This window comes from Phoca vitulina, unplaced genomic scaffold (genome assembly GCF_004348235.1).
Source record: "Phoca vitulina isolate PV1807 unplaced genomic scaffold, GSC_HSeal_1.0 scaffold18, whole genome shotgun sequence".
In the NCBI taxonomy this organism is placed as follows: Eukaryota; Metazoa; Chordata; class Mammalia; order Carnivora; family Phocidae; genus Phoca; species Phoca vitulina.
The window spans coordinates 31,785,404-31,812,314 of record NW_022589721.1 but is presented as its reverse complement, the minus strand read 5'-3'; the positions used below and the strand labels follow the sequence as shown (position 1 = coordinate 31,812,314).

The 26,911-nt window shown below is 47.8% G+C and overlaps 1 protein-coding gene across 5 annotated transcripts in view; it reads left to right on the top strand.

Moving 5' to 3' along the window:
* The window catches only part of TRAPPC9 (trafficking protein particle complex 9), a 542,203-nt gene that overhangs the window by 311,584 nt on the left and 203,708 nt on the right, over positions 1-26,911 (top strand). For all 5 annotated transcript variants that reach the window (XM_032415641.1, XM_032415640.1, XM_032415638.1 and 2 more), the window contains one exon: positions 22,959-23,101. In XM_032415641.1, coding sequence (XP_032271532.1) covers positions 22,959-23,101 — 143 coding nt within the window. The remainder of the gene's footprint in view (positions 1-22,958; positions 23,102-26,911) is intronic.

The window sequence follows — 26,911 nt, the reverse complement described above, 5'->3', positions numbered from 1 at the left end:
GGGGCAGGGTCGCTGGTGTGCACCAGCCGCGCTAGCTGGGGGGGGTCGCTGGTGTGCACCAGCCGCGCTAGCTGGGGGCTGACCTCCTCCTCGCTCCCCTGCACTGTGACCTGCCGCTTACTGACTGCAGAGCCTTAGCCCCCCTCTGCCTCAGCTTCCTAATCTGTAAAGTGGGAATGCTGCCCGTGACTGTGGGTGAGCATGAATGAGCACATCTGGGAACCGTGGTTAGCGTGGTGTCCACCACCAAGTGCTCAGTAAATGTTACTTACTGCTGTGGCTGTCCCTCGCTTGCCGTGAAAAATTGTGTAACTTTTAAATAACTTTTATCTTAATTGTTTACCTATTTTGAAATAGTTTCAGATGGACAGAAAAGAGGCAAAAATAGTTGAATTTCTGCCGGCCCTCGCGCTGGCTCCTCCAAATGCGAATGTCCTCTGTACCCACAGTGGAATGATTAACAGGGAATTAACCTCGATGCAGGACCACGGGCTTTACTCCAGTTTGTCCGGAATTTTCCTTTACCAGCGGTCACTGGTCAGGCGCCAGGCCTGGCCTCCTTCATCCCCTTCGGCCTGGGACAGGCCTTCTGACTTTGTCTTTCATGGTCTTGACAGCAGCAGAGGACTGGCCTTTTTTTTTTTAGAATGCCCTTCAATTTGGGATTGTCTGATACTTGCTGGTGATGAAAGGGAGGCTAGGCATTTTCGGCAGGAGTAGCTCCGAGGGATGTGTGCTCGCCACGAGGCACGTGGTGTCCTTCCGGCTCATTCCTGGTGATGGCGACCTTCATCGTGCGGTCTGTCAGATGGCTCAGAAGTTACTTGTTTTCGTTTTGCAATGAATAACTGCGGTGGGAGGCATGCGGAGACCATGTAGATAGCTGCTTCTCATCTCTTCACCAGCGCGTGCGCCCGCTGGAGAGTCCTCCACCTTCGGTGGTTGTGACAGAGGATTTGCCAAATGGTAGTTTTTCTATTTCCACCCTACCTCCTCCTTTCATCAGTGGGGACTCTTCTGTAGTAATGGGATGCCCCTGCTCCATCTACTCACTGTCGGGAGGAGGTCATGGATCTCGGTTGTATTCTGTGGGCTAGAATCCCTCACTGCCATTACTTATTGGGCAAATTTTGCTCAGGCTTGACTTGTACTTTTCACACATTTGAAGAGGTTTTCCTACATTTCCTTCTTTTCCCGGACGTCCCCCAGCCGCCGCCCTCCGGAGCAATACTGTGTGCTGAGATACCTTCACGTGCTCTGTATTTGCTATGGTGATTTTGGGTTAGCATCCTGAAACCTCTGGGCTGTTCACCTGGTGTGCATGCAGTCCCAGCGCTTCGCGGAGCCTGCCCCGTCCCTCTGGTGACCCCTTGCTTCCCTGCCGGCCGCCAGCCTTCCTCCGTCCCTTGTGCTGAGAAGAGCTGCCAGGGGAGAAGGGTGTCTCTCCGCACCCCCACCTTCCCCTCCTCTTCTGGTTCTCATACTTGGATTACAATGAAAAGAACCACAGCTGATGTATTTGGATTGGAAACACAGTTATACTTATGCTGTGCTCTTATGTGAGAATTAGAAATGTTTAGTTGCTAATGAGTTTAAATGTGTGCTCTTCTTGAGTTTCTTCTCTGCAGATGCTTCCCCAGAAGGATCTCAGGACCATGAAGTGATTTCTATCTCATAGGAGAAGGAACCATCCTAATTAATTACCGTTAAATAATTATAAATGTCCTTTATACGCCGTTTGGTATAAATCTCTGGTGAATACAGCTTCCCTTTTCTTGATAATATGCTGTTTCATGTTCTTAAAGGCAAAAAAAAAAAAAAAAAAAAGCCACACTGTACTGTTCGGGTATAGACGGGTGGGAGCCGGCAGCCTTTGCTTCTGGAAGGCCTTGGCTGGTGCGGCTTCCACGCCTTCTCGCCCCCTGGTCTGGAAAGGGAGACTGAATCTCAGGTGGGAGGGAGGTGAGCAGACCATGAGAAAACTGACTGTGGGCCACAGAGGGCCGCCAGGAACCCCTGGGCGCCGACTCTAGGCTGGAAGCGGCCACTCCGTCCATCTAGGCAGGTCACGCAGTGATCGTGGGCCTCTCGCTCTGCTCTGTGGTTCCATTTTTAAAGGCCCACCTGCTCCTTCAAGTCTTGTGGGGAGAGCAGGGAGGGAAGGGTGTGCAGTGATTGACCCGAACTCTCCTGCTAGCCGCCACGGGTCCCTAATGCCTCGTGCACTTCAGGAAGCTGTCGAGAACCAGAGCACATCCCCGTCGTTAGCGTCTTGTACAGAGTGGCCCCCAGTCCCTGTGTACGGGGTTGTGTCCACACCAGTCGAAGATGGAAGATAGCAACCAGGGCCTGCTCTCACGGGTCCTAGCCCGTCAGTGAGAGAGGAGGGGCACACAGGCACCTCCCCCCAGCGCGTGGGGGCTTTGTGGCCGCCTCCATCTGCAGTCTGCGTGGCGGGCATGGTTTCTTCCTTCCTGGGGCTATTGGTAGTTTCCTCTTGTCCAGTGTTTCCTGATGAGACTGCAGGCTCGTGACCAATCACTTCCTTTGTCCCCCACCCTCCTGTCGCTCCTCCTTTCCCCTTTCCCTCCCCCTCCACACATATTTCTAGAGCATTCATTGTGCCCCAGGTAGAATGTGCTGGGGACTGGGGAAGGTGGCTTGAGTCCCTGGGAGAGCCAGTGAGGGGCCACGAGCCTCAGAGGGCACAGGAGGAGGTGGTCCCGCAGTAACAGAGGCAAATCCCCTTCACATGGGGCAGAGGATGGTGGGGGCAGCTGGCTGGCTGGGTGGGCAAATGCAGGTACAGGGGTGAGGGTTGGGATTGGCAGGCCGTCCCAGGAGCAGAGTGCAAGGAGCCCAGGCTTGTGTTCAGACACATCTGAGTTCTAGCAGAGGCCAGAGGTCAGAGTTTCTTCATCTGTAATGGAGGTTTGTTGTGAGGATTATATGACAGGATGTTTGTGTAGCACATAGTAGGCTTTTCACAGACGTTCATCCCCTTCTTCCCTGACTCCCTGATGGGAGGCCCTGAACTCCCCTGCTCTGCACCCACAGCACCTGCTGAGCGTGGTTTGTGCCAGACCCACCACAGCGTTAAAGGGAACCTCCCGTTATTACTCGGAGGAGTTCCTCATTGATCTTTAGGACTCCCCGGGGCACCGCGGGGAGTCACGCCCGAGCTGACCCCGTGCATGACCACCTGGTGTGCACACGGAGGTCCCTGCTGCCCAGTCCCCCTGCTGACGTGATGCAGACCTCAGGTCGAGGGGCCTGGCTGCTGACTCCGGTCTCTGTATGTCCCTTGTACACTCGGCCGGCAGGCCACTCGCCCCTGCTCTGCTCCGCACGTGGTCTGACAGCCATCGTTGTGGGTTTCACGCGACAGGTCGAGCAGGTAGCTTCCACTGCTGGCTCGGTGCCCGTCTGGTGCTGGGACTGGGTGGCAGTGGGGGGGAGGAGCCGCTGCCGCTGGTTTTCCCATCCGCGCAAGGAGGGATGGAGCTACCATCTCAGAGTTACCTTGGGGGTTCCGTGGGAGACCCTCCATGCTGCCAAGCATGCAGCGTGTCAACAGACGCCAGGTAACTCCCTGATAGTGTTCCTTTGTCATGTCCAGCCTTGGGTCAACCCCCCGGGTGTGGCAGTGGGGGAAGAAGTAGTCCTTGTCCTCCTCTTCCAGCTGACGTTTTCAGAGATTGATGAGCAGAGGGAAGAAAGCATAATGAGGAAGCCTCCGCCTGCTCTTTGGGCTGCTGGAGAAATAATCTGGGGGTCTCTGAAGGCTGCACCGTCACATTCATCTTCATGCTTGATGGCAGGCTTGACTGGAAGTGTCAGCTTTCTTGGAGGCTGTCTCTTGCCACATGTGGGCCATCAGTTCTGTGGGCCGTCCACAGGGCCCCTGTTAAGAGAACAGGAGCCCACTTGCAGGACAAGTAACCTTTGCAAGCTCCACTTCCTCAGGCAAATGGCAGGGCTGATTTGGAGCTCATTGATTTTTCCATTTAGCTCAGGAAGGGAGCACTTCCTTTTTTAAGTCAGAGGATCTGCCTCTTCTTGCCAAAAGTCTTGGGAGCCTCGAGCACTGGGACAGACTCCGGGCCAGCAGCCCCGAGTCCTGCGCCTTACTTGTGGTGCTGCCCTTCACAGGTTGTGTGACTTAGAGGGAACTTACTTTACCTATTGGAGCCTCAGTTTCCACGTCTGTGAAGTGAGCAAGTCGGGTGGTGGTCCTGTGAGAACCCTCCTTGCGTGAACTGGCAGCGGTGGGACGAATCCTGTAATGGCGGGAGTATGGGTGGGGATGCTGCGTGGTCTGGGGTGGCTTTGCAAGCAGATCGGACGTCTGCCTTCCTTCTGCCTCACACTCTTCATCTCTCCCTCTGGGTAAACCTTCTAGAATTCCGATTGTGTTCCATGCACTGGGATTACAAAAGATCACTGACACCCGATTCCTGCCCTCAGAGAGAGGGTGATACAGACTCATTGATGGGAGACCCGAGTAAGAGGAGTGCAGATTTCTCAGATGCTGAGGACCCAGCAAAAGTGCCCACCAGCCCGGCCACTCGTGCGGCACTGTGGGCCCCAGGCTCCCTCCACGCTCAACTCTGCTCTCCGGCTGGCTTTATGGCTTCGGCTGAGTCCCTTCAGCTCACAAGCCTCGGTCCCCTCCTCTGTACACCAGCCTCTTCCTGCCCCCGATGCAGGGCTATATGAGGGGCAGCTAGGGAGTTGCTTTGCACAGTGGGGCACGGCTTCCCTGGCCTGTGCTGGTGGCGCCCGGTGCTGGGTGGTTGGGACACCGGGCAGTGTGGTTCAGTGGAGAGAGCACAGCTCGGGAGGTAGACAGAATGTTCCTCCTGGGCCACAGATCCGTGAAAACTCTGTCCCTCCACACTCGAGCTGTAGATAGCAACCTGTCTGAACCTTGGCATTCTCCTCTGTCAGGTGGAGCCCTCGGTCCGCAGTTCCTGGGCAGCTGTGAGAATCTGATGAGCTGACACCTGGTATCTGACAGCCATGTGAGACCAGGCTCTGGGCCCAGTGCCCACGGTCAGTGGTGCTGGTTTCCTGGTCTTCCAGCCTGGCCCCCCACGGGCTGCGCAGAGATGGGCCCACAGTGTCAAAGTGCATTTCTTGCAGGGCTCCTAGTGAGGTTGTGTCTACAGCTGTAAGCACTCCTGTGTGGACAGCAGAGTCGTCTGTGTCCTCGTCCCCTCCTGAGTCATGACAGTTCACTGAACACGTTCTCTGTGCCACCTTGTGACGTCGGGGTGCTTGGCCGCCTCTGCTAGACTGGGAGACGGGCGCCTTGCTCAGGGACACACGGTGTTCATGCAGAGCTCACTGAAAACCGCTGTGTCTGTCTCCAGGAGGGTCATGAGAGGGGCTTCTCGGGGGGAGGGCCTTCAAGCTCAGCTCCTGCTGGATCATTTAAGAAGATGCAGTTGGCTCGTGTGGCCAGGGCTCCATACATGGCCTTGTTCTGCGTTCCGGTTGGGGGCCTGTGGCTTTGGCTGGGTCTCCCATAGCTGGTCATGTGCCTCTGGCCCTTGATGGCCTTTTGATTCCTGGGGTGACCCCCCGCCCTCCCTGGGAGCTCAGCTTAGGACCCCTTCTCCTGGTCTTTTCCTCTCTTGGCCATCTGGACAGTTAGCACACAAGGAAAGGGAGTTCCTGACCTCTTCCCCACTGGTGTCCCTTTGTAAGGTGCACCGCCACGGGGTGTGTCCCGCTGTTCCCGCTGGGGTCTGGTTGGAGTGTGATGCCCGGATCACGGGCTAACACGAGAGTGTGCGAACATGTCTCCTGCCAGGTGCCGGGAAAGTGCGACTGTTAGCATCATCCCTGTTGTTCTCTGTGTATTTCTCCAACACAGACCAAGGAGCTGTCTCCTTCTTCACAGCCAGTTCTGCCAGAGAACAGAGCAGTGCCCTCAGATGTGGTGGGCACCTTTCCTGGCTTGTTCTGTACACATTTCTGTTCTTCACAATTAGCCTACGGAATAAGGGACATTTCCCCTGGTTTACAGATGAGGAAGTTGGAGTCCAGAGAACAGCATGAAGTACTCCGGCCAGGCTTGTTGCTGGTGGAGCTCAGACCTGAACCCAGCTTTTCATTTGCAGCTCAGAATGAAGGTTCAAAAAAACCACTTGTAACTTAGAGCTGTTATAGAAGCAGTTATAACTTAGAAATGGGTGAGGGGGGCATTGAACAATAAACCTTCCTGTTCTTCATTCCTACGTTCTTTAGAAAGTAAATGGTCAGGTATCATTCTCTGAGCCTCTCCCAGACTTCGTGCCTTGTGGCAGGTGTGCGCTGCGCGACGTCTGAAAACCCTCTGTCAGCTGGTTTCTGCGGGAGGCACCTTGGAAAGGCCTCCAAGGCTGTGGACGGCAGGAGCTCCCGCTGCGCCCCCCGGCCCTGCAGCTGCTGTGACAGAACCCCCGCGGGCTTGGCTGGAAGGCCGGGCAGGCAGCAGGGAGAGAGGGGCCCAGTGGCTGTGAGGAGTCGGGGGGGGCGTTCCTCTCAGGCCGTCCACCCCTGTCTTTCTAGCCTCATCTCCCAGCACCTGGAACGTCTTATGCAGGTGCTCCTTAGGTAGAACGTGGGCTTGTCATCCATGTGAGCCCCACAAACCCTGTCTAGAACCAGTCCCAGATTTCTTTTCCTTCTGGTTAAAATTCCACTGTTCTTTTAAGAAGGACAACCGATCTGTGGACAGTCAACCCCGTTAGAATATTAACTTAGTTCAAATTGTAGTCTTGGTGATAACTGCTTTTCATTTTTCATGGTTAAATAGACCAATATTGACTCCGAGTGACCGTTCGGTGGAAGGAATGAGGTGAGGGACATAACCAGTCTGGGGCTCCTCACCACGTTGGGGCTTCCTCCTGGGACACCGTGGGTTTTGTCCCCCAGAAGTCCGCGAGTGCCTGTCTTTGTTAGGCAGTGAGGTGGAAGTGGCGGGAGCCTGTGACTGTTTAACTGGCATCCTCGTTGAATACTCACATGTGCCCCTCGGGCGGGTACACTGTCATCGTGCACACAGGGGCCCAAGGCACAGTGATGCCATCTGCCTGGGTCACCGAGCCCGTGAACTGCAGAGCTGCCGTCTGACCATCAGTCTCCCCCTTCAGATGCCTTGTCTCCTCCCTTCTTTTTCTTGGCATCTGTGCTGGTGATGGGGTGACGAGAGGCAAGGACTCACGTGAAGCAGGGAGTCCGGTGCCTTGGTGGCGACTTGGCTCTTGTTTTGTGGGTGAAGTCCTCTGCCCACATTCTGCATCTTTTGTTTTTAATACTAATGATTTTTTGTGATGACTTACTAGTCGCTAATTCTAGCTTACCTTTGGCTTTACTGTTTTCAGCTGACAGAGAATGTTACTCTAATTTTTATTATTTAGCTATTCTTAGTCTTCTGAGTGAATACATCTTAGGTGAGTGTAATTAGGAATGCATATTTAGCACACAAGGGGTAATATTCTTACACAGCTGTGCATTAAAAATAGCATCTGCAGGACTATAAGGTTTCCATTTATAATACAGATTTATTCTCCCAGAGGCCAGGAAGCCATAATCCTCTGAAAGCCCTTAATGCCAATGCTGAAGGTATTCTGTTCATTCACCGACTCGGTGCACGAGCCGGGGCGCTGGGGGCACCACCTTGCCTGGGACTCCGGGGGAGGGACCCGAAGTTTAAATGGGTCACCGCGCCTGTTTTTACAGTGGTGCTGGGGGTCTGCACTGGCGAGGACCTCAGAGCTGGACAGATGTGGGACTGAATCCCGTCGCTGACGAGCGCTGGGACTCGTCGTGCCGGTGACTGAGACACAGCTGCTCTGTTGGCATGTGAGAGGCTCTGCGGGGCCGCGGCCAAGGTGGTGTCTGGGGAGTTATTGTCCAAGTACGGCGCCACACATCCTGGCCCGCGTGCCCTTGTTGTTGTTGTGTTGTTGTTACCGTGGCTCAGCCCTCCTCCCTGGCCCTGAAGGGGCTGGGGCCAGGCTCTGGCTGGCCTGCCGGCCGTCCCGTGGGCCTCCGCTAGTCTGTTTCCCATCTCCCCTCCCTAGCGCCTGCCTGCGTTCAGCTGCGCTCAGACATCACAGCCGCTCAGCCTGGTCTCCTCTCTTCTCCAGCCTCTTCCAGAACAGCCGAACCCTCTCCTTGTACTCTCCCAGCTGGGCGGGTAGCACGGTGTCCGGCGCAGGGTGCGTGCTTGGTAAACGTGTGCTGGAGAGGCCAGGCCTGCGGCCCTCGGCTGGGCTACCAAGGAGCAGTGGAAGGGGTGGGGGTGTTTGGCTGGCAACCCTGGCTATCTTCAGGTGGGTGGCAGGGTTCCAGAGGGTTCTTAGTGAGCCCTTGCCTGCACGATCTGCGTGGAGAACAGCAGAGAGGCAGGGGTGAGAGTGGCAGGGTCTGCTTACCTACTGGGAGAAGCTGGGTTGGGCTCACTGCTGCCTTCCACATAATTCGAGGGTCTGTGTCATCACAGGCAGAGCTGAGGACTACTGTTCTCACCCATGGGGCGGGCTGGCAGGGCTCCTGGAGGGGAGGGGGAGAGGGCGGAGCCCTCAGGACCTGTTCTTGCCCTGCATCTCTCCAGTTAGGGACGTTGCCTTTAGCTCCCATCTCCAGGTGGTGGTTCTCAGAGTGTGGTCTCTGAACCAGCAGCTTCAGCATCCTGGGATCTTCTAGAAATGAAAATTCTCAGGCCCTACCTGACCTGCAAATCAGAAACATGGGTGGGGGCTCAGCAGCCTAAGTCTGTTCTCCAGGGATGCGGATGGAGGCCCCAGGGCAGAGCTTCAAGCAGCAGGTGTGCTGGGGGCAGAGGTGCTGACCTCTTGGGCCTCAGGGTGGCCGGGCTGCAGGCATGTTGTATCTGGCTGCTGCAGTCTTGGTCTCTTTACCCCGTGGGCTGCACCCTCCTGACTTCTCTGTGAGCTAGTGCATGGAGAGGGTGAGTGGCAACTCTGGGCAAGTCCTTCATGTGGGAGCCCCAGAACGGAAAATAAGAGTTCTCTGCAGAGGTGTGGTCTGGGACATGCTAGCTAGTCCTCCTTCAGCCTCCTTTGGCTCCCCTGTCAAATGGGGCTGAGCTCTTCTCTGACAGATTTTGAGGCTTAAACCATACGATGAATAAATAAAACTGAATCGATGTTTTGTAATAGATGGTCATTAAAAGGCAGTTTCCTTTCCTGTCAGCCAAGTTGAGATGTTCTGTAGGATCTCAGGAACGGGAGCAATTTATAGAGTGGAAGAAGAAATCACAGGTGACGGGTTTTGCTGTCACTGCTGCTTGCAGGAACCCCTCTCTCTCTGTCCCGACCTTCAGTCCACGGTGGAGACAACTGACATCCACCCGAGAGATAGGAGAGAGGCTCTAGGTGGGGGCCTCTGGTGCAGCTGAGCTGAAGGGTATTCCCTAAAGCAGTGGTTAAGTTGATTCCCACTGTTGGGGGTAAAGGGCCGAGGTCCAGAGAGAGGTAGTTGCTCACTGGGGCCCCTGGCTTGCGGGGCCTAGAAGGGCCCCCGCTGGCCAAACAGGCAGGAAGTTTGTGTTTTCTGTTTAAAGAAAAGTTTTCTGGGGTGGGAAAGAAGCCAAGGCCACAGACTGGAAGAGCTGTTGAATCCCCGAGAAGAGCCGCAGAAATAAGTTCGATCCGCAGCAGCCCCAGCTCCAGAGAAAGCAAGCCTTCTCAGACGGGAGGCTCTGCCGCGCTCACTGCCGTGTGGTCTGAGCAGCCTCGTCCGGCTTTGGCAACAGGCCCTTGCCCAACTGACCACTCTCAGCAGGGTCTGTGCCCTGGAGGAGACAGCCTCGCAGGGGCAAGAGCACAGGCCTGGGGCTCCGAGTCCAGCGGAACCCTCTAGGGCCCTGGGGCCTGGGGTGAGTCCTTGAAGCCTGGCTGAGCCCCAGGTATCTCAGTGGGCAAAGGGAAGTACGAATAGCCACGCCGAGGCCTTTCCTGGGGGTGTTGGGAGTCTGTTCTAGGGAGCACCTGGGACCATCCTTCCAGCACGTATGTGCTCTGTCGGGTAGTTACATAGTTCACAGGTTCTTCTTTATTTCTGGAGTCCAGGCTCTAGAATCCTTGATTTGTTAATACTTTCTTGAGTGTTTTATTTTGAAAAATTTCAGACATGAAGTTGAAAGGATGGTGCAATTAATAAGCATACTCTTTCCCCTGCTCCTCCTGGGTAAGCGAAGTACCAGTGGGAAGTAAACTGAAGACTCGATGTTTCCCCTTCCAGTTGTCTTCCCCGGCTCCTGAGAACAGGGAGCTTTCCCTCAGTAACCGTGGGACCATTGTCACACCCATGAAATAGGATGTCGGTGCTATGACATCATCTAATACACGTTCCATATTTACCAAATAATGATTTCTGGATCATCTCTTTTTCCTGATTGATAAAGAATGCATACTTTAGTCTACAACCCCTCCCTCTTCCGATATAGCTTGTTCTAAGATGTTTTCTGTTTTGCTTCCCTGACAAGAAGCTGGAAGAGATATTACTGCTCTCCTGGGGGCCTCTCTGTATGGGACCACCTTGAGCAAGGGCCCAGTGGAGGGTTCTCTCCATCCCCTCCAAACGGGGTTGGTGTCAAAGGAAGGGCCAGATTTGAACATGAGCCTTGGCCTTGGTCAGGTCAGTTGTCTGTTCCTTTCTGGAGCTTGGGTTCTCCAGGTAAAACAAAACAACAAGGTTGCTGACTTGATTATTTCTAAGAACACTTTTTAATTCTGACTTTTTGTAGCTAAGATCACTGAATTTTTGTTGTCAGGAGGGAGAGCTCGAGAGGTTCCTGAGGTCATCTTTGCTGTGCCATGTGGCTCCATTAGCTGCTTGCTGTTGGAATACCTGTACTGAGTGAGAGCTCATCATTTCACAGGACTCTAGTGATTTTGACATTTCACTATATATACATGTGTGTATTTTTTTTTCCTGCTGGGTGTGGTGTATCCATGGTATTGATCCTAATATCCCCTTTTCAGGGCCCAGGGATGGAAACTGTCTGGGAGATGCCCAGTGTGTGGGGAGTGGAACTGGCTCAGGGAATCCCAGTGGCTGAGGGCTTATTTTCTTCTGCTGCTGTTGGGGCTGGTCATCCTTGAAGATCATACGGACTGTGAGGTACACCATGTAGTTGTAGCCAAATTCATAGCTGGATATTGGCTTGACAAGATATCCATTGAAGGTAATCCAGCCCTAGCATCAAAGGTTTCTACCTTTGAGTGGATATCTTTATTGTAGTTTCAGGAGTCCTGGGCTTCCTCATAGCCAGGATGCCTTCCAAGGACTCCTTTAGTGCCTGCATCACCACCTTCTTGATGTCATCAGAATTGGCCACCTCTAGACAGTAGATCATATCCCCCCCCACATGTTTGGCAGGGGGACAAAGAAGGCCTTGCCAGTGTGTACCCATTCAGCTCAGGGATGACCTTGCCACTTGACCACTGGCCTTGGTAGTGTCAGTGGATGCAGGCATGATGTTCTGAGCAAGGCCATCAAGCTACACTTTGTCAAAGGGGTCACCCCATCCTCTGGGAAGCAATGTTGGTATGCACTGAGGTCATGAGTCTCTCCACCATGCCATAACTGTCATGGGCAATCTTGACTAGGGGAGCTTGGGTGGAAAGCAGCTGGTGGTAGATTAGGCACTGCTGATAATCTTGAGGGAGTTGCATGTTTCTTGTGACTCCTCAGGAGGGGAAAGAAGAGATGGCAACTCCTTTGGTTCCACTCTTGAGGTGAGTATCACACATTCCAAGATAGCTGCAGACTCCACAACATATTTAGTGTTAGCATCACTGCATTTGATTTTGATGTTAGTGGGTTCCTGCTCCTGGAAGATGGATACAGGGTTATCTGTTGATCACAAATTTTCTGTTTGCAACCTAGATGGACCTTTTAGATTTGTGATGGGTGGAATCATATTCAATGGGCAGACCATGCAGTTGTTAAATGAAAAGGTCAATGCAGAGATCAGCGATGGACCTTGTGTCCACGTCTCCAGAGTTCAGAGCAGCCCTGGGTGGAGCAGGTGTCCAACACGTCCCAGTCCATGTGCTCTGACCTTCGTCATCAGGTCTTAGGGACGGGGCTGGAATGATAGCATAAACGTGTGGCTTTCTGTTAAGGAGATGGATCAGTGAGCTGCTGCTGTGAACCTTCCATACGCACAGACATCCTTAAGTCTTTTGTCAAAACATGGAAGTGAAAATTAGGGAAGGAAAAGTTGAACACACTCCATGGTTTAATGACTGGAACATAAGTTTTGGACTTAAATATAGCTGGCATTTTAACTATTTAACTGTTGGGCACATTAAATCATTCTGTTTAAGTTTCCTTACCTATAAAAAAGTGGATAATAGTTACATTTTTTTTTTTTTTTTTAAGATTTTATTTATCTGACAGAGAGAGACACAGTGAGAGAGGGAACACAAGCAGGGGGAGTGGGAGAGGGAGAAGCAGGCTTCCTGCAGAGCAGAGAGCCCAATGCGGGGCTCGATCCCAGGACCCTGGGATCATGACCTGAGCCGAAGGCAGACGCTTAACGACTGAGCCACCCAGGCGCCCAATAGTTACATTTTTAAAAAAAAAAAAAACTCATTCAGGGAAGTACATAGTATACTGGGAGACCCTCCCAATGTTTATCTGGTATACTTACAGCTCCCCAAAATAAGAACCTGGCTACTTAGTCCTCATTAACAAAAAAGTATCCTTCCTTCTCTGTGAATTGAGCCTTTCTGATTCTTGTACCTCTCTTGAGTAAAGCCCTAATTGCATTCCAACCATTTGAGTAAATGAACTCCACGTTTTCCGCCTTGGTTAACAGACCACATGGCCCCGTGCCTATTAGAGCAGCAGCATACACTGGCAGTGGAGGGATTGTGATTCCACTCTCTAAGGCTAGAATGCTATTAGGGACGTAATGAAGGTGCAGCAGTGTGAGGGAGGATGCCAGGGCTAATGAGATCAAAGACAGACTTGTCACAGATTTAACGTTGGATGAGATCTCATAGTGCATTTGGTTTGGGGCCAGGCTTCTGAGATGTGGATTTGAGCTCTTTCTCTCTTCCACACTGATGTACTCCGCTTTCCATGAGTACCAGGTGCCAGGGCCTCATGCTGGAATGCTTTGAGTTCTGTCTCTGTGGACCACAGTCGAGGTGGGAGCAGGCCTGTTCCGAAGCACTGAGCTGTGTCCTGTGGGGGGGCCACAGGATACTGCATGCCTCCACGGAGGAGAGGTGTGCCTTTCACTTGACTCTGAAGGTGGAAATGGGCTACGTGGATCTGACAGAGTGAGGAGATACTGGCACATTTTGTTTCCTACCAAGACTACTTTGTGGATCTCTCTCTCCTTTCTTAGTGTTTTTGCTTGGCCCTACCCAAGGCCGCTGTCATGCTTGATACTGGGTGTTTTTGAATGAGGATGGCCACCTCTCTCTTGAACTAGTTGCTGTGTGTTCTGCTTTGTTCCTGTTTTTTTGTAGTCTGCTCACCTAGCAGCACACATGAGCCAGGGTTGGATGTCCGTCCACTTGCATCCTGTGTTTGTTGATTATTCATTGGAGATGTTCTCCATATGCACTCTTGTCAACCCGGACATGAATAAGATCTAGCCAACTGGAAACATAAATTCATACCAGAATGAGATACACATCTACCAGAATAATCATAATTTAGAAAAATTGACAACACCTAATGTTGGCAAGGATGTGGAGCAACTGGAACTCTCTTATGTTGTTAGTGGGAGTATAAAATGGTAAACCTAATTAGGAAAACTGTAGATCTTATTAAATCAAATATACATCTGTCATAATGACCCAACATTTTCAATCCTAAGTGTTTATCCAAGAGAAATGAAAATATATACCCACAAAAATCTTGCACAAGAATTTTTTTTATAGCAGTTTGATTTTTATTATCCTCAACTTGGGAACAACTCAAATGCCTATGAATTGGAGAATGGATAAACAGATTGTGGTGTATTTTTACAATGGAATACTACTGAGCAATGAAAAAATATATATCTGCATCTGTCATGATCTGTATCCATCTACACAATAACGTGGATGAAGCTGGAAGACATGTTGCACAAGGGAACCCAGCTATAAAAGAGAGCATACTATATGATTCTATTTATGTGAAATCCAAGGGAAGGCAAATCTAATCCGTGGTAAAAATTTTCAGAAAAGTAGTTGCCCATGAGAATGTCTGTCTTGGATTAGAAGGGGGCACAGGGGAGCTTCCCTGGTTGGTGGAAGTGTTCTGTATCTTTGTTAGGCTGATAGTTACATGGGGAATATATTTATCAAAACTTAATTGTATACTTGGCTGTATACTTTCCCTGTATGTAAGGTTCACCTTACATCAAAAAGGAAGTACCGACAAATATCAGACCTCAGTTGGTAGATTTGCTCTTTGTAATAGTATGTATTAGCAATTACGACACCACTTTCTGTGTATCTTGTATGTGAGCAGTTGAGTAAATACATTGAGGATGATGGGACCTCCATTTCTCACAGTTAGAGAAGGTTGATACACATGTGGAAAGGGGGGAGATTCAAATGAATCTTGTCTAAGTTTGGAACTTGAGGTTTCACTATGAACTCCCAGTTTGTGGAGATTTCTATATCATTATCTATATATATATATATATATATATATATATATATATATATATATACACACACACACACACACACCTGTGTCTATATAAAAATAGATACAGAAATAGGTATGAGCACATATGTGTGTGTGCATATGTAGACACAGGCATATGCGGGCGCCTCAGCCTCAGAGCAAGAGCATCTTAGTAGCAATGAGCACATCTAGGACCCATTTCTTGTTATCATTCCCCACAAAAATGATCCAGTCTTCTTCAGAGAAATGGCTAGTTTCCAGGGCAGGAAAAATATGAGATGATCCCAGAACATCCTGTTGTTCCATAAAGTAAGGAATTGCTTAAAGATCAATGAGGGCGTGTCACAGGACACAGCAGCTAGCTCGAACAGATGCCAGACTGGGGATAGTCTGCGTGTCAGCATGAGTAATGACCGTAACAGATTATAACCCATTGTATAGAACAAGAAGCCATTAATCCATGTGGATATTAACCAAATAAATGGGGAAGAAAAATCTCTTACAGTAGATTGGCATCTAATAAATGTGAAATGAATGATGATGTTAGAAGACTATCAGTGGATGCTGTGCTAGTGGGTGAAAATTTAATGAGGAGTAAGGTATTTACCAATTCTCAAAGCATCTCCACACAAATTACTTATTGATTACTAGGAGAAAATAGGAACTAAACAGAGGAGAAACCTTGCAGACATTATCTTATATTTATCTATATATTTTATGAAAGAGACAGAGAATTCTAAAACAGTGGGATAAAATGTGAACAATTTTTGCATTAGGTAATGGGGAATTTTTTTGTACTTTCAACTTTTCTGTCAATTTAAGATAATATTGAAGTTAAAAGTTTCAAAGACAAACTTTAAAGTAGCAGAAGAAAACAGAATTAGATTTTATAACTTCAGAGTGGAGGGTGTTTCCAACCATGATTCAGGAACCATAAAAAAAAAGTGCAAGAGTTGTAAAAGATTGATGCATTAACTAGAAGAACGGTAACCATTTCTGCAAGGCAAATAAACAGCGCCAAAGACAGTGTCCAACTGTGAAAAATATTTGTGATTTATATCACAGGCAAGGAGTAATTCCCTTAATATATAAAACCTATAAGTCTAGAAGAAAAAGGACTGATAGGTCAATTTAATAAAAAAGGTCAAATGATATCAACATACACTTCACAAAAAAAGATGTGAAAATGGCTGCTTTTCTTGTTCCCCAAAATCAGATTTCTGACTTGGTCTTTTAATGGTCCCAGCCACATCCCCCTCCATGTGAACCTGGTGTCCCAACCCATCTCAGCCACCGAGGGACTGCTGTGCCTCTTGAGTACGAGCCATTTTGATGGCTGGTGTTGCTCATTGCCCATTCCTGCATTATTGGGGATGTACCATTTAATTTGTAGTCACTTGGCGTCTTTAAGGCATAATTAACACTGAAGAAAGACTTTGGCTGAAAGTGCTAATTAACTGGAAAGTAATGGTATGGCTTTCATTTGTATGTTTCATTGACCTTAAGTAAACCGTAGGTCTGGTCTCTTGGGAATGAACCCCAGCTGGGACCTCTGGTCCTGAATGTTTGACTTATTAAGTGGATCATATCACAGCTATTAATCTTATGTCCTATCACAGAAATAGAGCAGAAGGAAATCTGTGGTGACAGGTCCAATTAGGGTTTTTAAAAATTAGAGATCTCTATCTTAGACATATAAATTAGGATACTGTACAGGGTGATGGTTTCTCTCTGGCAAGAGCCTTATTTAGATTAGAAATCATGAAACAGTAATACAGAATGAATAATAATAGTTTGTTTAGGAACTGGTAAGAACCTTAGGTAGTATCTGGCACAACTCTGATTTTACGGATGAGGATATGGGGAACTAGAGGAAGGATATGACTTTTCCCAGATCATGTGAAGTTTTAATTGTGATAAATCATAATTTCACTTGATGGTTTTTGCTGTAGAACCTGGGAATCCTGATATAGCATGTTTGTACTGAGACATGAGCAGTCCCCCATGAGTGTGGCCCACATTGTTACTTGGAGTCTTTTAATGTTTGCAAGTGATTGTGTGCCTATAAATGGTCAGAAACCAAGTTTGAGTATAAATTGCTTTCTATAAAATGCAGCCACATTAACTGTACAGTTTGACGAATTTTGACAGATGTATATCCCATGTAACCACCACCACCACGATGTAAAATATTCTCATTACCCCCAGAAGTTTCCCTGACCCCGTTATAGTCAATCCTTTCTTGCCCCCAACCCCAGGCAACTACTGATCTGCTTTTTGTCACTAAAGACTAACCTTTTCCAGCATCTCCAGCAAGCATGTAGTATAGCGTACTGCCTTTTTCACTTAGAATAATGTTTTTAAGATTCTTGCATGTTGTGTATATCAGTAGTTTGTTCCATTTTGTTGCTGAGTAGTATTCCATTTTATGGATGTACTACAATTAATCTAGTAACCTACCTCTTCTTGGACATTGAGGTTATTTCCAATTTGGGATTATTATGAATAAAATTTCCATGGATATTTACATACATGCCTTTGTGTGGATAGGTCTTTTTATTTTTCTTGGTAGGAGTTTTATTGCTGAATAATATGTTAATTTTTTAAGTTTGTAAGGAATTCTGACTAGTTGTTTTCTAAAGTGATTGTGCTATTTTATATTAACACCAGCAATTTCTGAGAGTTCTAGTAGATTCCTTATAAGATTTTGGTTTTTTTTGGTACATGATAATGTTGTCTGTGAGCAGACAGTTTTACTTCCTTTCTGGCATGTATGCCTTTAATTTCTTTTTCTTACCTTATTGAACTTGCTAGGATCTCAAGTACAATGTTGATAGGAGTAATGACAGCTATGTCCTTGCCTTAATCCAGATTAAAATCTGAACATTTAGTTTACCATGATATGTGGTTTTAAACTGCAAAAGTTTTTCATGGGTGCACTTTGTAGATAGAGGATATTCCTTTCTATGCCTAGTTTGTGGAAATTTTTAAAAAAAAATCTTAAATGGGTTTTGAACTCTGTCAACTGTGTTTTCTGATGCTATTGAGATGATCATGTGGCTTTTCTTTATTGTCTAGTAATAGTCTCTTAATATTGTGAATGAAAGTTAACTGATTTTCTGGTGTTATACCAACCTTGCATTGTTGAGATAAACTTACTTGGTCATGATGTGTTTTTCATCTTATCTATTACTGAATTTAGGATTTTTTACATCTAAATTCATGATGGATATAGATCTGTGGTTTTCTTTCCATGTAAACTGTGTGTTATTTTAGTATTTGGGTAAGACTGCCCTCATAAAACAAAAGGGGACGTTTCCTCTATTTTCTGAAGGTGTTTGTATAAAACTGGTATTGTCTCTAACCTGAGGTTTTGATAGAATTCAGCGGGGAAACCGCCTGGCCTTGGGCTTCCTTTAGGAGGGCTGTTTTCAGTTGTGAATCCAGTGTCTTCAGTTGACATGAGGCTCTCAGGTTTTCTATTTTTTCCTGGTTCCGTTTGGTGATGTGTTTATTCAAGTTGAATCTATTGGCACTAAATTGTTTGCACTATTTTATTATCCTTTGAATGTGTGTAGGATCTCTGCTGACATTCATTTTCATTTTTGATATTGGTAATTAGTTTCTTCTTTTTTTGATCAGACTACCTTAGAGGATTGTCATATTTATTGATATTTTCAAGAACTAGACTTTATTTTTCTCTGTTTATCCATTTTCGATTTAACAGTTGCCTAATTCTGCCTTTCTTGCTGAGATGTTGTTCCTTCTTATCCAACTCCTGGCCTTCCAGGTGTAATAGTCTTTGGTATCTCCATATATCCTAGGATACTTCTCTGTAACATATAACAGTTTATCTAAAGATGTCTCTGGCTTGTGTCTTTAGCTAGACTTGAGTCCCCGTAGGTGGCATCGTGCCTTCTGCCATTATCCTTTACACATAGTAGACATTTGTTCAGGGTCAGTGAGTGAGTGGGTAGATGGATGAATGAATGCTCTTCTGAGTAGTTTGCAAAAATGGCAAGAGAGCGGGCTGTGCAGCCATGTGGCTCTGCATTTAAATCCTGGTTGTGCTGCTTCCTGGGCGTGTGGCCTGGGCCAGTCGTGTAACAGCTCTGAGCCTTGTTTATGCAAACAGGGCTTTCCTTGTAGGACTCTTAAGAACATTAGAGTCAGTGTGTGTGTAGATGACTTATCATGGTATTTGGTACCTAGTAGGTGCACAATAAAAGGTAGCCACTGAAACTTTTTTTCTTCAGTTCCTTGCCCATTACTGATTTCTGTAATAGTATTTTTTCCAAGTAAGGACTGCAGCATACTCTGAGAAGGGGAAGTCTTAGGGTAGAGTAGCACATTGCTTCTCATTATTTTGTGATTGAAAAAAAAGTTGGAGCATCCTATGTCTTTTACCTTACCGACCCACTTTCTATTAAAATATTCTAATTTTATAGAGCCAAGGAGAGGTTTTTTGTTTGTTTTTTAAGAAAGGAAGGCAGTAATACTCAATAACTTCACAAAATCTTTAATTTGCTTGATTTTTATAAATTATTTTCCCTGTAATCCTATCTTTTCCTTGGTTCTTTACAGAGCAAAAGACATAGCCGATCCCAAGAAAATTGAAACACAGACTATTTCTTCTTTGTTATGTAGTACTTGATTGTTATGTATCCCCATGAATTTTTTGCTGCCTTCCTAGGTGATTTCTACTACATCACTCCCTGGACTTTTAGTTTACCTTAAAAAAAACAAAGTCCGTGTGACATTTGTGTTACTTCACAGGTTTGGGCATTTCAAGGCCATTATTCAGAATGTTTGTTTTCTTGAATATGTTCTTGAGCCCTTTTTAAGTGAGGAAGTGTAGACGTCCTCTTGGATCAGGTGTGGCTTTATATCACATTTAGGCACAGTGAAGGCATTCCTGGTGGTACAGAAGTTGAAGGGAACCTATAAGCTTCTAGGTGTGAAAGACCTTGAAGAAGAGGTGTGGGAAGTGAGCTTTTAAAATGACTCAAAAGCTTGAACAGACATTTCTCCAAAAACAATAATAAAGGGCCAGTAAGCACATGAAAAGATGCTCAGTATCACTAGTCATTAGGAAAATGCAAATCGAAACCAAAAAGAGATACCACTTCACACCTGTTAGGAGGGCTATTATAAAAAACAAACAAACCTATGAAACAGAAAATAACAGATGTTGACAAGGATGTGGAGAAATTGGAACCCGTAGGCACTGTCATTGGGAACATAAGATGATCTAGCAACCATGGAAAATGGCATGGTAATCCCTAAAACAAATATATAAAGAAATGAATACCCTAAGGACTGAAAGCACCATCTCAGGACCGCTATGTGTCTACCCATGCTCATGGCAGTGTTATTCACAATAGCTGAAAGGTCGAAGAAACCCAAGTGTCCCTCCACAGATAGATAAAATGTGGCCTGTGCGTGCAGTGGAGTGTTTAGCTCCAGCTTTAAAATGGACGTTCTGACACCTGTTCCACCATGTACGGCCCTTGAAGACGTGAAGCTGAGTAAAATAAACCAGTCCCCAAAGGACAAAAGCTAGGGTTCTTTTTACAAGAGGTTCTGAGAGTCCTCTAATTCATAGAGACAGAAAGAGCACGGTGGTATCCAGGCCTGGGGGAGGGCAGGAGAGGGTTAGTGTTTAATGGGGACAGAGTTTCAGTTTGGGAAAATGAAAAAGCTCTGCCTACGGGTGGAGGGTGGTGATGATTGCACAACTCTGCGGATGTATGTCATGCCACACAACAGTACATTTAAAAATGGTCGAAATGGCAAATTTTATTTTATATATCTTACCGTGATAAAAAATGGGGGGGTAGAAACAGCACTGAAATCCATTTCCGGTTTCTTCCCATTTTAAGTCATGTTTTCTCCAGGTATCAGATGGCGAGGTCAGAGGGAGAAAGGAATTCTTTTCAATGAGCGTCTACTTGCTCTGCTGCTGCATTTTCTCAGCGAATCTGCGCTGAGCTAGGTGTTCATTCTTGTCCCCGTGTCACAGTGGAGAAGCGGGCTGAGAGTGGACGGAAGGCGTGCCCAGGACCTCGGGGAGCCAGCGGGCTGCACTGAGCCTGGCCTCTGCACCCGCTCCCCGCCTGCTGCCCCGTCCTGCTCCGCACGTCTCGAGTCTCTCGGGAAAGTCACTGTCCTCCTCGGGGTGCCCTGTCTCTGAAGACGTGCGCATAGAGGGTGTGTTCTTCATTTTAAAAAAGTCTGTAGCTGTGGCCGCCTTTCCCCTGGAAGGGAGAAACAGGTCAGTGAAAGCACGGAGCGGAGGCCAAACACTGTGCCTTGCCAGGAAGGTTTATCGAAATAATTGGCTCTTGAACATGGGGAGGAAGGCAGGTGGCTCCTGCTGTGCTCACTTTGCTCTTACCAGGCGACGGGACGCTTAGGCCCCACCTGGAGCGCACAGCTTTGAGCCCCAGTTGGCCGTGGCCTGTGCCACCCATTTCTCTGGTTTCTCTGGGCTCCGTGAGCTCTGACTTCCACGAGCGTCGCCCGCGGTCAACTGATGGCCAGACGTGGGTACTTTCCCACACCCCTTTTTCCAAGGCTTGGCTGCAGCAGGGGGCGTTCTGGCCCGTCTTCCCGAAGGTCTGCCTTCCTTGGATTTCCATGACACTGGCCTCTTGTCCCTTGTTGCTGGTGCTTTTGGTGTCCTCTCCGTGACACCACACACTCATCCATGGTCACGAAGATCTACTTCTGTTTTCTTCTTACAGTTTATCAGTAAGCTTTTTACATAAAGAACCATATGGTAAATATTTCAGTTTTGCAGCGTTGTATGCTCTTTGTTTTCCATTGTTGTTGTTTTACAACCTTTTAAAACTGTAAAAACTGCTCTCGGGGCATGTGAAACCAGCTGCAGGCCACACTTGGCTCACGGGCCATAGTTTGCTGATGCCTGTGTTAGGACTTCACGTGGAAGGTTGAGTCACTCTAGTGAGGGGTTAAGCTGGGTTTGAGATTTCTTGTTGCTATGGTTACTTGGGTGCCCCACAGGCTCCAGATTCCTCTGGTGTTGTCTTGTATGGGCGGGGGAGGGGGAGGGAACTGGGGTGCCAAGCGTTCCTCCCAGAATGGTCATCCTCCATCCTCAGCCCTCCCTGCATGCCAGCAACATGGGTGGGGTCTTTCCACATCTTTGTTCCTTCCCCACTGGTGCTGGTGGCAGGAGCAGATGGGACTTCTCTGCTGTCCTTGTCCCACGCTGTGCACCTGGGTCTTCTGTGTTGGGCTCCCTTGGCCTCCCTGCTCCTCCCTCACCTAGCAGCCCATTTCTGCCTAGTATCTGGTGGGCGTTGTGGATGAGTGGGTTTCCAGCCCGGCTCGGTGGTGGGGGACCTCTAACCGCACTGGTACGGGATTCTGGCTCGGGACCAGCTTCTGCCCTCCCCCCCCCCCCCCCGGGAATGGATATTTGTCCCTGCCTTTGTGCCCTTGTCATTGGGTGCCCCTCCTCCAGCAGCTTAGGGTTTTGCTTCAGAGGAGAAGGAGGGGTCTGGATGGGGGGATGAGAGGGGAGGGTGGGGTTGAGGCTGGGGTTTTGGTTTCATACCCTTCCTTCAGTGGTTGCTGACCCCCTTCCTCCGTGCCTGTGCTACCGCGGAATGCCCCCTCTGCTGTCCTGCACCCTGGCCAGTCCTTTGTGTGTATCCCCAGGGAGGTCCATGGTGAAGAGTGGGTGGGGCCTGCCTTCTTGTCTGGGTTCCCAGGGGGTCTTCCCTGTTATTAGAGCCCTTCCTCAGCCTTTAGCAATTCATTGACCTTGAGCTAATGCCTTTCTGCTGGCCTGTGTGGTGGCTGGCTCTACATTTGCTGACAGGTGTCCCTACCTTACCTTCTAGAAGGGCCTTGTACCTCCTTGGCCTTCTGGCCCCACAGTTGCCCTGTGACCTCATCTCTTGATGAGTTTGTAGCTCGTCAGCTTTACTGACCTCCGGCCTGGGAGCCATATGCTACCTCCGAGAGAAGGGTCATCCCCTCCCCACCCCCTCATCTCTGTGTTTAAGTGATGCTGATGGAAATGTGTTTTTCTCTCTAAAATGCTCTATAAGCCACAGAAGGATTTTGGAGCCTTTTTCCATTTGCATGTCTGGGCTGGGAATTGTAAGTGCAGACGCAGAGGGCATCATAGGAAAGATGGTGCAGGTGCCAGCTATTGGAGTTGCCCAGTTGGGGTTCTCTTCAGCCTTACCTAGGTGAGGCCTGCCTTCTGGAAGAATGCTGATCAACTTCAGGATTGTTAACTTATCGTTTTTTCATCATTTTAGACCCTGGAAGCTATCCTGAATTTCAAATACTCTGGAGGTCCGGGCCACGTTGAAGGGTACTATAGGAACCTCTCCCTGGGGCTGCACGTGGAAGCCGAGCCATCTGTATTCTTCACCCGAGTCAGTACTCTGCCGGCAACCAGGTAAACAGATCTCTGCTCTGTCATGGCCTTTTTCTAGAGTCCCACAGCACTGCGTTTGGAATTCTGACCTCCGTGTTCCTCTTTGTCCCACCTCTAGTCAAATCCAAACCACTGTGCCAAGTTGCTTAGCTTCCCTGGGACTTAGGTTCTGCATCAGAAAAACAGGCATTATACAGAAATGCTTTTTTCAGTTAGTTGTGAGTGGATGGGCTTTACACCTTCTCAGGTGGCATAACAGTGATGTTAACGTTGCAACATGCTTGTTTGTGGTCATCATTGTATAGGACACATTTTCCATGCATTGCCCTGAGCCTGGTCCTGGCTTCAGTCTGGTTCAGCTCTCCTGTTGGTAGGGGGTTCGGCCGCTAGCCCCATGTCTGGGCACTCCTGGGGGAGTCCTACGTCTTTTTCTGTGTCACTGCTGGCATCCCAGTAAAACTGTGTGCCCCTCCAGGCTGTCCAGCATCTAGGCACCTCTGTTCGTGGAGCTCCCAGCCGTCTGGAGCACTGGCCTGTTTCTGCCCAGAGAGCCCTTCTTGGACAGAAATTTTCCTCCTAGTTACTTCTCCAGGTCTTGTCTTCCATCAGGGGGAGAGAAGTCAGACATTGTGTCTACCTCAAACCCAGAAGTGGCCAGAGGTCCTGGAGGTATTCTTCTCTAAGGCGGGAGAATGACCATTTCCCATCTGAAACTTTGACCTAGGATGAGCTGGGAGTGGTGGGGTCTGAACGTGGTGGGTGGTGTTCCTGCCCACTGGAGACCCTCTGCCACTCAGACCCCTGCCCCAGCGGCCAGCAGCCTGCGGAAAACAGGTGCTGATTAGCACTGAGTACTTGACTGTCTTCATGTCCCGTTGTGCCTTACCTATGGGTGCAGGATGCAGTGGGATAGTGATGTTTATTCTTAGTAGAGTTAAGTGGCAGTGGTGACGAGCACCTCTGTGGCCTTGAACTGGGGGAAGAGCAGCACGTGCAGCATCCCCTTCCTCTCCACAAATCCACAAAGGATTCTGTACTCCACGGTGTAAAATAGACGGTTGGTGCTGCCCATGTTAATGTTGATATAAAACTCCCTTTAAAGTGATACAGCCCCAAATAATAAGTGTAGTTTTAGTTTATAGGAAAGACTATTTTTCTTCCCAGCCGTCGGAGAATGGCTTCACAAGAATTAATGGCTTAGCTTGGGCTTTTTAGCATCACATTTCATCATCTGTCACTTTTTCAGTCCACGGAGTAATAGTCTTTCTTGCCAAGGCTCGCCTCTGTTTTGAGTTTGTTGTATAAACCATCAAAGCGCTTGGCCCTGGGGGAGCCGTGGCCAGGACTGCTGCCAGACGCTGTTCGCTGTTCCCGTGTTTCAGGCCCTTCCTGTGCATTCGGGCTGCTCCATGATGTACCTGCCGTGTTTCCTTCTCATCCCTGCATCGCCTGCTGCCACTGCTCATATAAATAGTTCTTGGAAGCAGCACAGGTTGTCACTGAGTTGCGTTTGTTCCCCGCTTTTGATAGCCGGTTTGCACGTCACGACCCCTGCTGCTCTAAATGACAATTTAAGATGAGAAAAATGCTACCATGTGGAATGGAGCAAACACACACTTGGAAGAGTCGGTGGTTAGCGCAAGTGCTGCTTGGCTCCCGAATTCCCCACCCATTGACCCTGCTCTCTTTTCTGTTGGCTTGCATGGTCTTCTTCCTGCTCTTGGATGGAGATTGGATTTCTTCTAATCCTCCCTTTCCACCCCTGCTAAGCCTAATCCTCCCCAGATCCTGTGGATTGAGCCTCTGAAATGTCTCCTGATCACCCTCTACATTCCACTGCACATCTTGGTTCCTTTTCCTTGGGACTCTAGGAGTAGTTGCCTTTGTGGTCCCCCTACCTCCAGGTTTGCTCCTGCATTATCCTGTAAATACAGATGTTCCCACGTCACTGTCTGGCTTAAAGACTTTCCCAGTACTTAGGAGATAAAGTTCGAGGTCCCTACTGTGATATTCAGGGTACTTAAAGATTTGACCTAGACCTTTCTCTTGAGCCCCCAGTTCCATTTGCCCCCCAGTTCTCCACACATCAAGTGGAGATTCTCACTGGGTATGTCAAGACAATTTCCTGCAATGTGCCTTTGCATACATCTTTTTCTAAAACTCTTCTTAAACTGTCATTCATTTACTTAACCTTTTGGAAAATGTTTGTTGGCATTGATGATCTATGTCACCATTTTTGTAAAATTTTCCTGAATATGACTATATGGAGTGGGTTGGTCCTTCTTTGGGTTTTTATACTTCTAATAAAGTACTTACCAGACTGTAAACCTTTAAACCAGCACCTTCAATGTTTTATTTATTCTTAAAATCAATACCTCCAATGTTTCACATGTTATATAAAGGACTCAGTGGGGTAAGAGATGGATAGAGCATAGTCCTTGTGTTTTATCAGCCTGATAAAAGCTCATCAGGCAGGAATAATACCAAATGGAAACATGGGTCTATATTAAGGAATGTTGAATCCCAAAAATAGAAATAGCAAGTGAATAAATATCAGAGATTCTTCCCCTTGCTTAATTTCTTTAAAAGACTATTGACTATTTAAAGAAAAAATAAGAGCATTTAATTTTGTAGTGCATATCCTATATAGAAGTGAAATACACAATAGGAAATAGCACAGAGAAATGGAAGGGAAATGGAGTAGAGGAGAAATGGTAGTTCTTACATGTTATGTGTTACCACATTCTAGCTTCAACCATATCATAAGTTAAAGATAGCCAGAAGAGCAAAAGTGGGTTACTAAAAAATACTTAAACTGAAAAGCGGGGAACAGGTAGCAAGAAAGGAGTAAAGAACTAGGAACATACAATCAAATAGGAAACAGATAGCAACGTGGTAGACTTAAATCCAGTGTACCAAGAATTACATTAAATGTAAATGGACTAAAGACTGTATTTAAAAGTGGAAGTTGTCAGACTGTAAAAAAAAAAAAACTAGAGTCAATTAACATGTTCACTACCAGAAACAGTTATATACAGTTGAAAAGCACAAAGATGGGGGGAAATATATGCCATTCAAACAGTAATCATAAGAAAGTTGGTGTGGGTATATTAATATCAAACAAAGAGACTTTGAGGAGAAAAAGAGATGGGATAATTTATATTGATAGAATGGTCAAATCATCAAGAATACATAGGAAGCCTAAACTCAAATGTACCTAAAAACATAACTTCAAAATAAAACTGCTCCCAAGGAGCAAAACAACTTAATACCCATTTGTATTTTGGTTTTAGAGTAGAGTAGGCTCTGTTTATGCCAGTAACAGTTATCTTTTGATGTCTTTATGGCTTCCTTTTGCACCAGAATCAGCCTGAATCTCCACCCAGGCTCCGTGTACGGTGGGCCACCCAGCGGCCTGTGCTGCAGGGGCCTGGTAGCCATGACACACAGATGCCAGTCCGTCGCCAGCAAGCTGTGCGGACGCAGACTAAATCACATACCCTCTCTGGACCTCATTTATAATGCAAATGTGTTGAAATAAGCCATCTCTGGGGATGCTTGACTCTAAAATGACATGACGCTAACAGAAAAATCTTCATCTCTGAGCAAGATGAAAAATAATGAATTCACAATACACTGTGTCACATCAAATTCAATAAAGTGCAAAAACTGAGTGCCCAAATTAAATGCATGATAATTCTGCTATATTCCAGGCCATGCAATTTATATGGGTCTCTAAGGAAAATAGAGCTTAAATAATTTTTTTAAGTCATGCCTTTTACACAAGAGACACCTGAATAAATGTAGTCTTGGTATTTTACATCTTCAGAT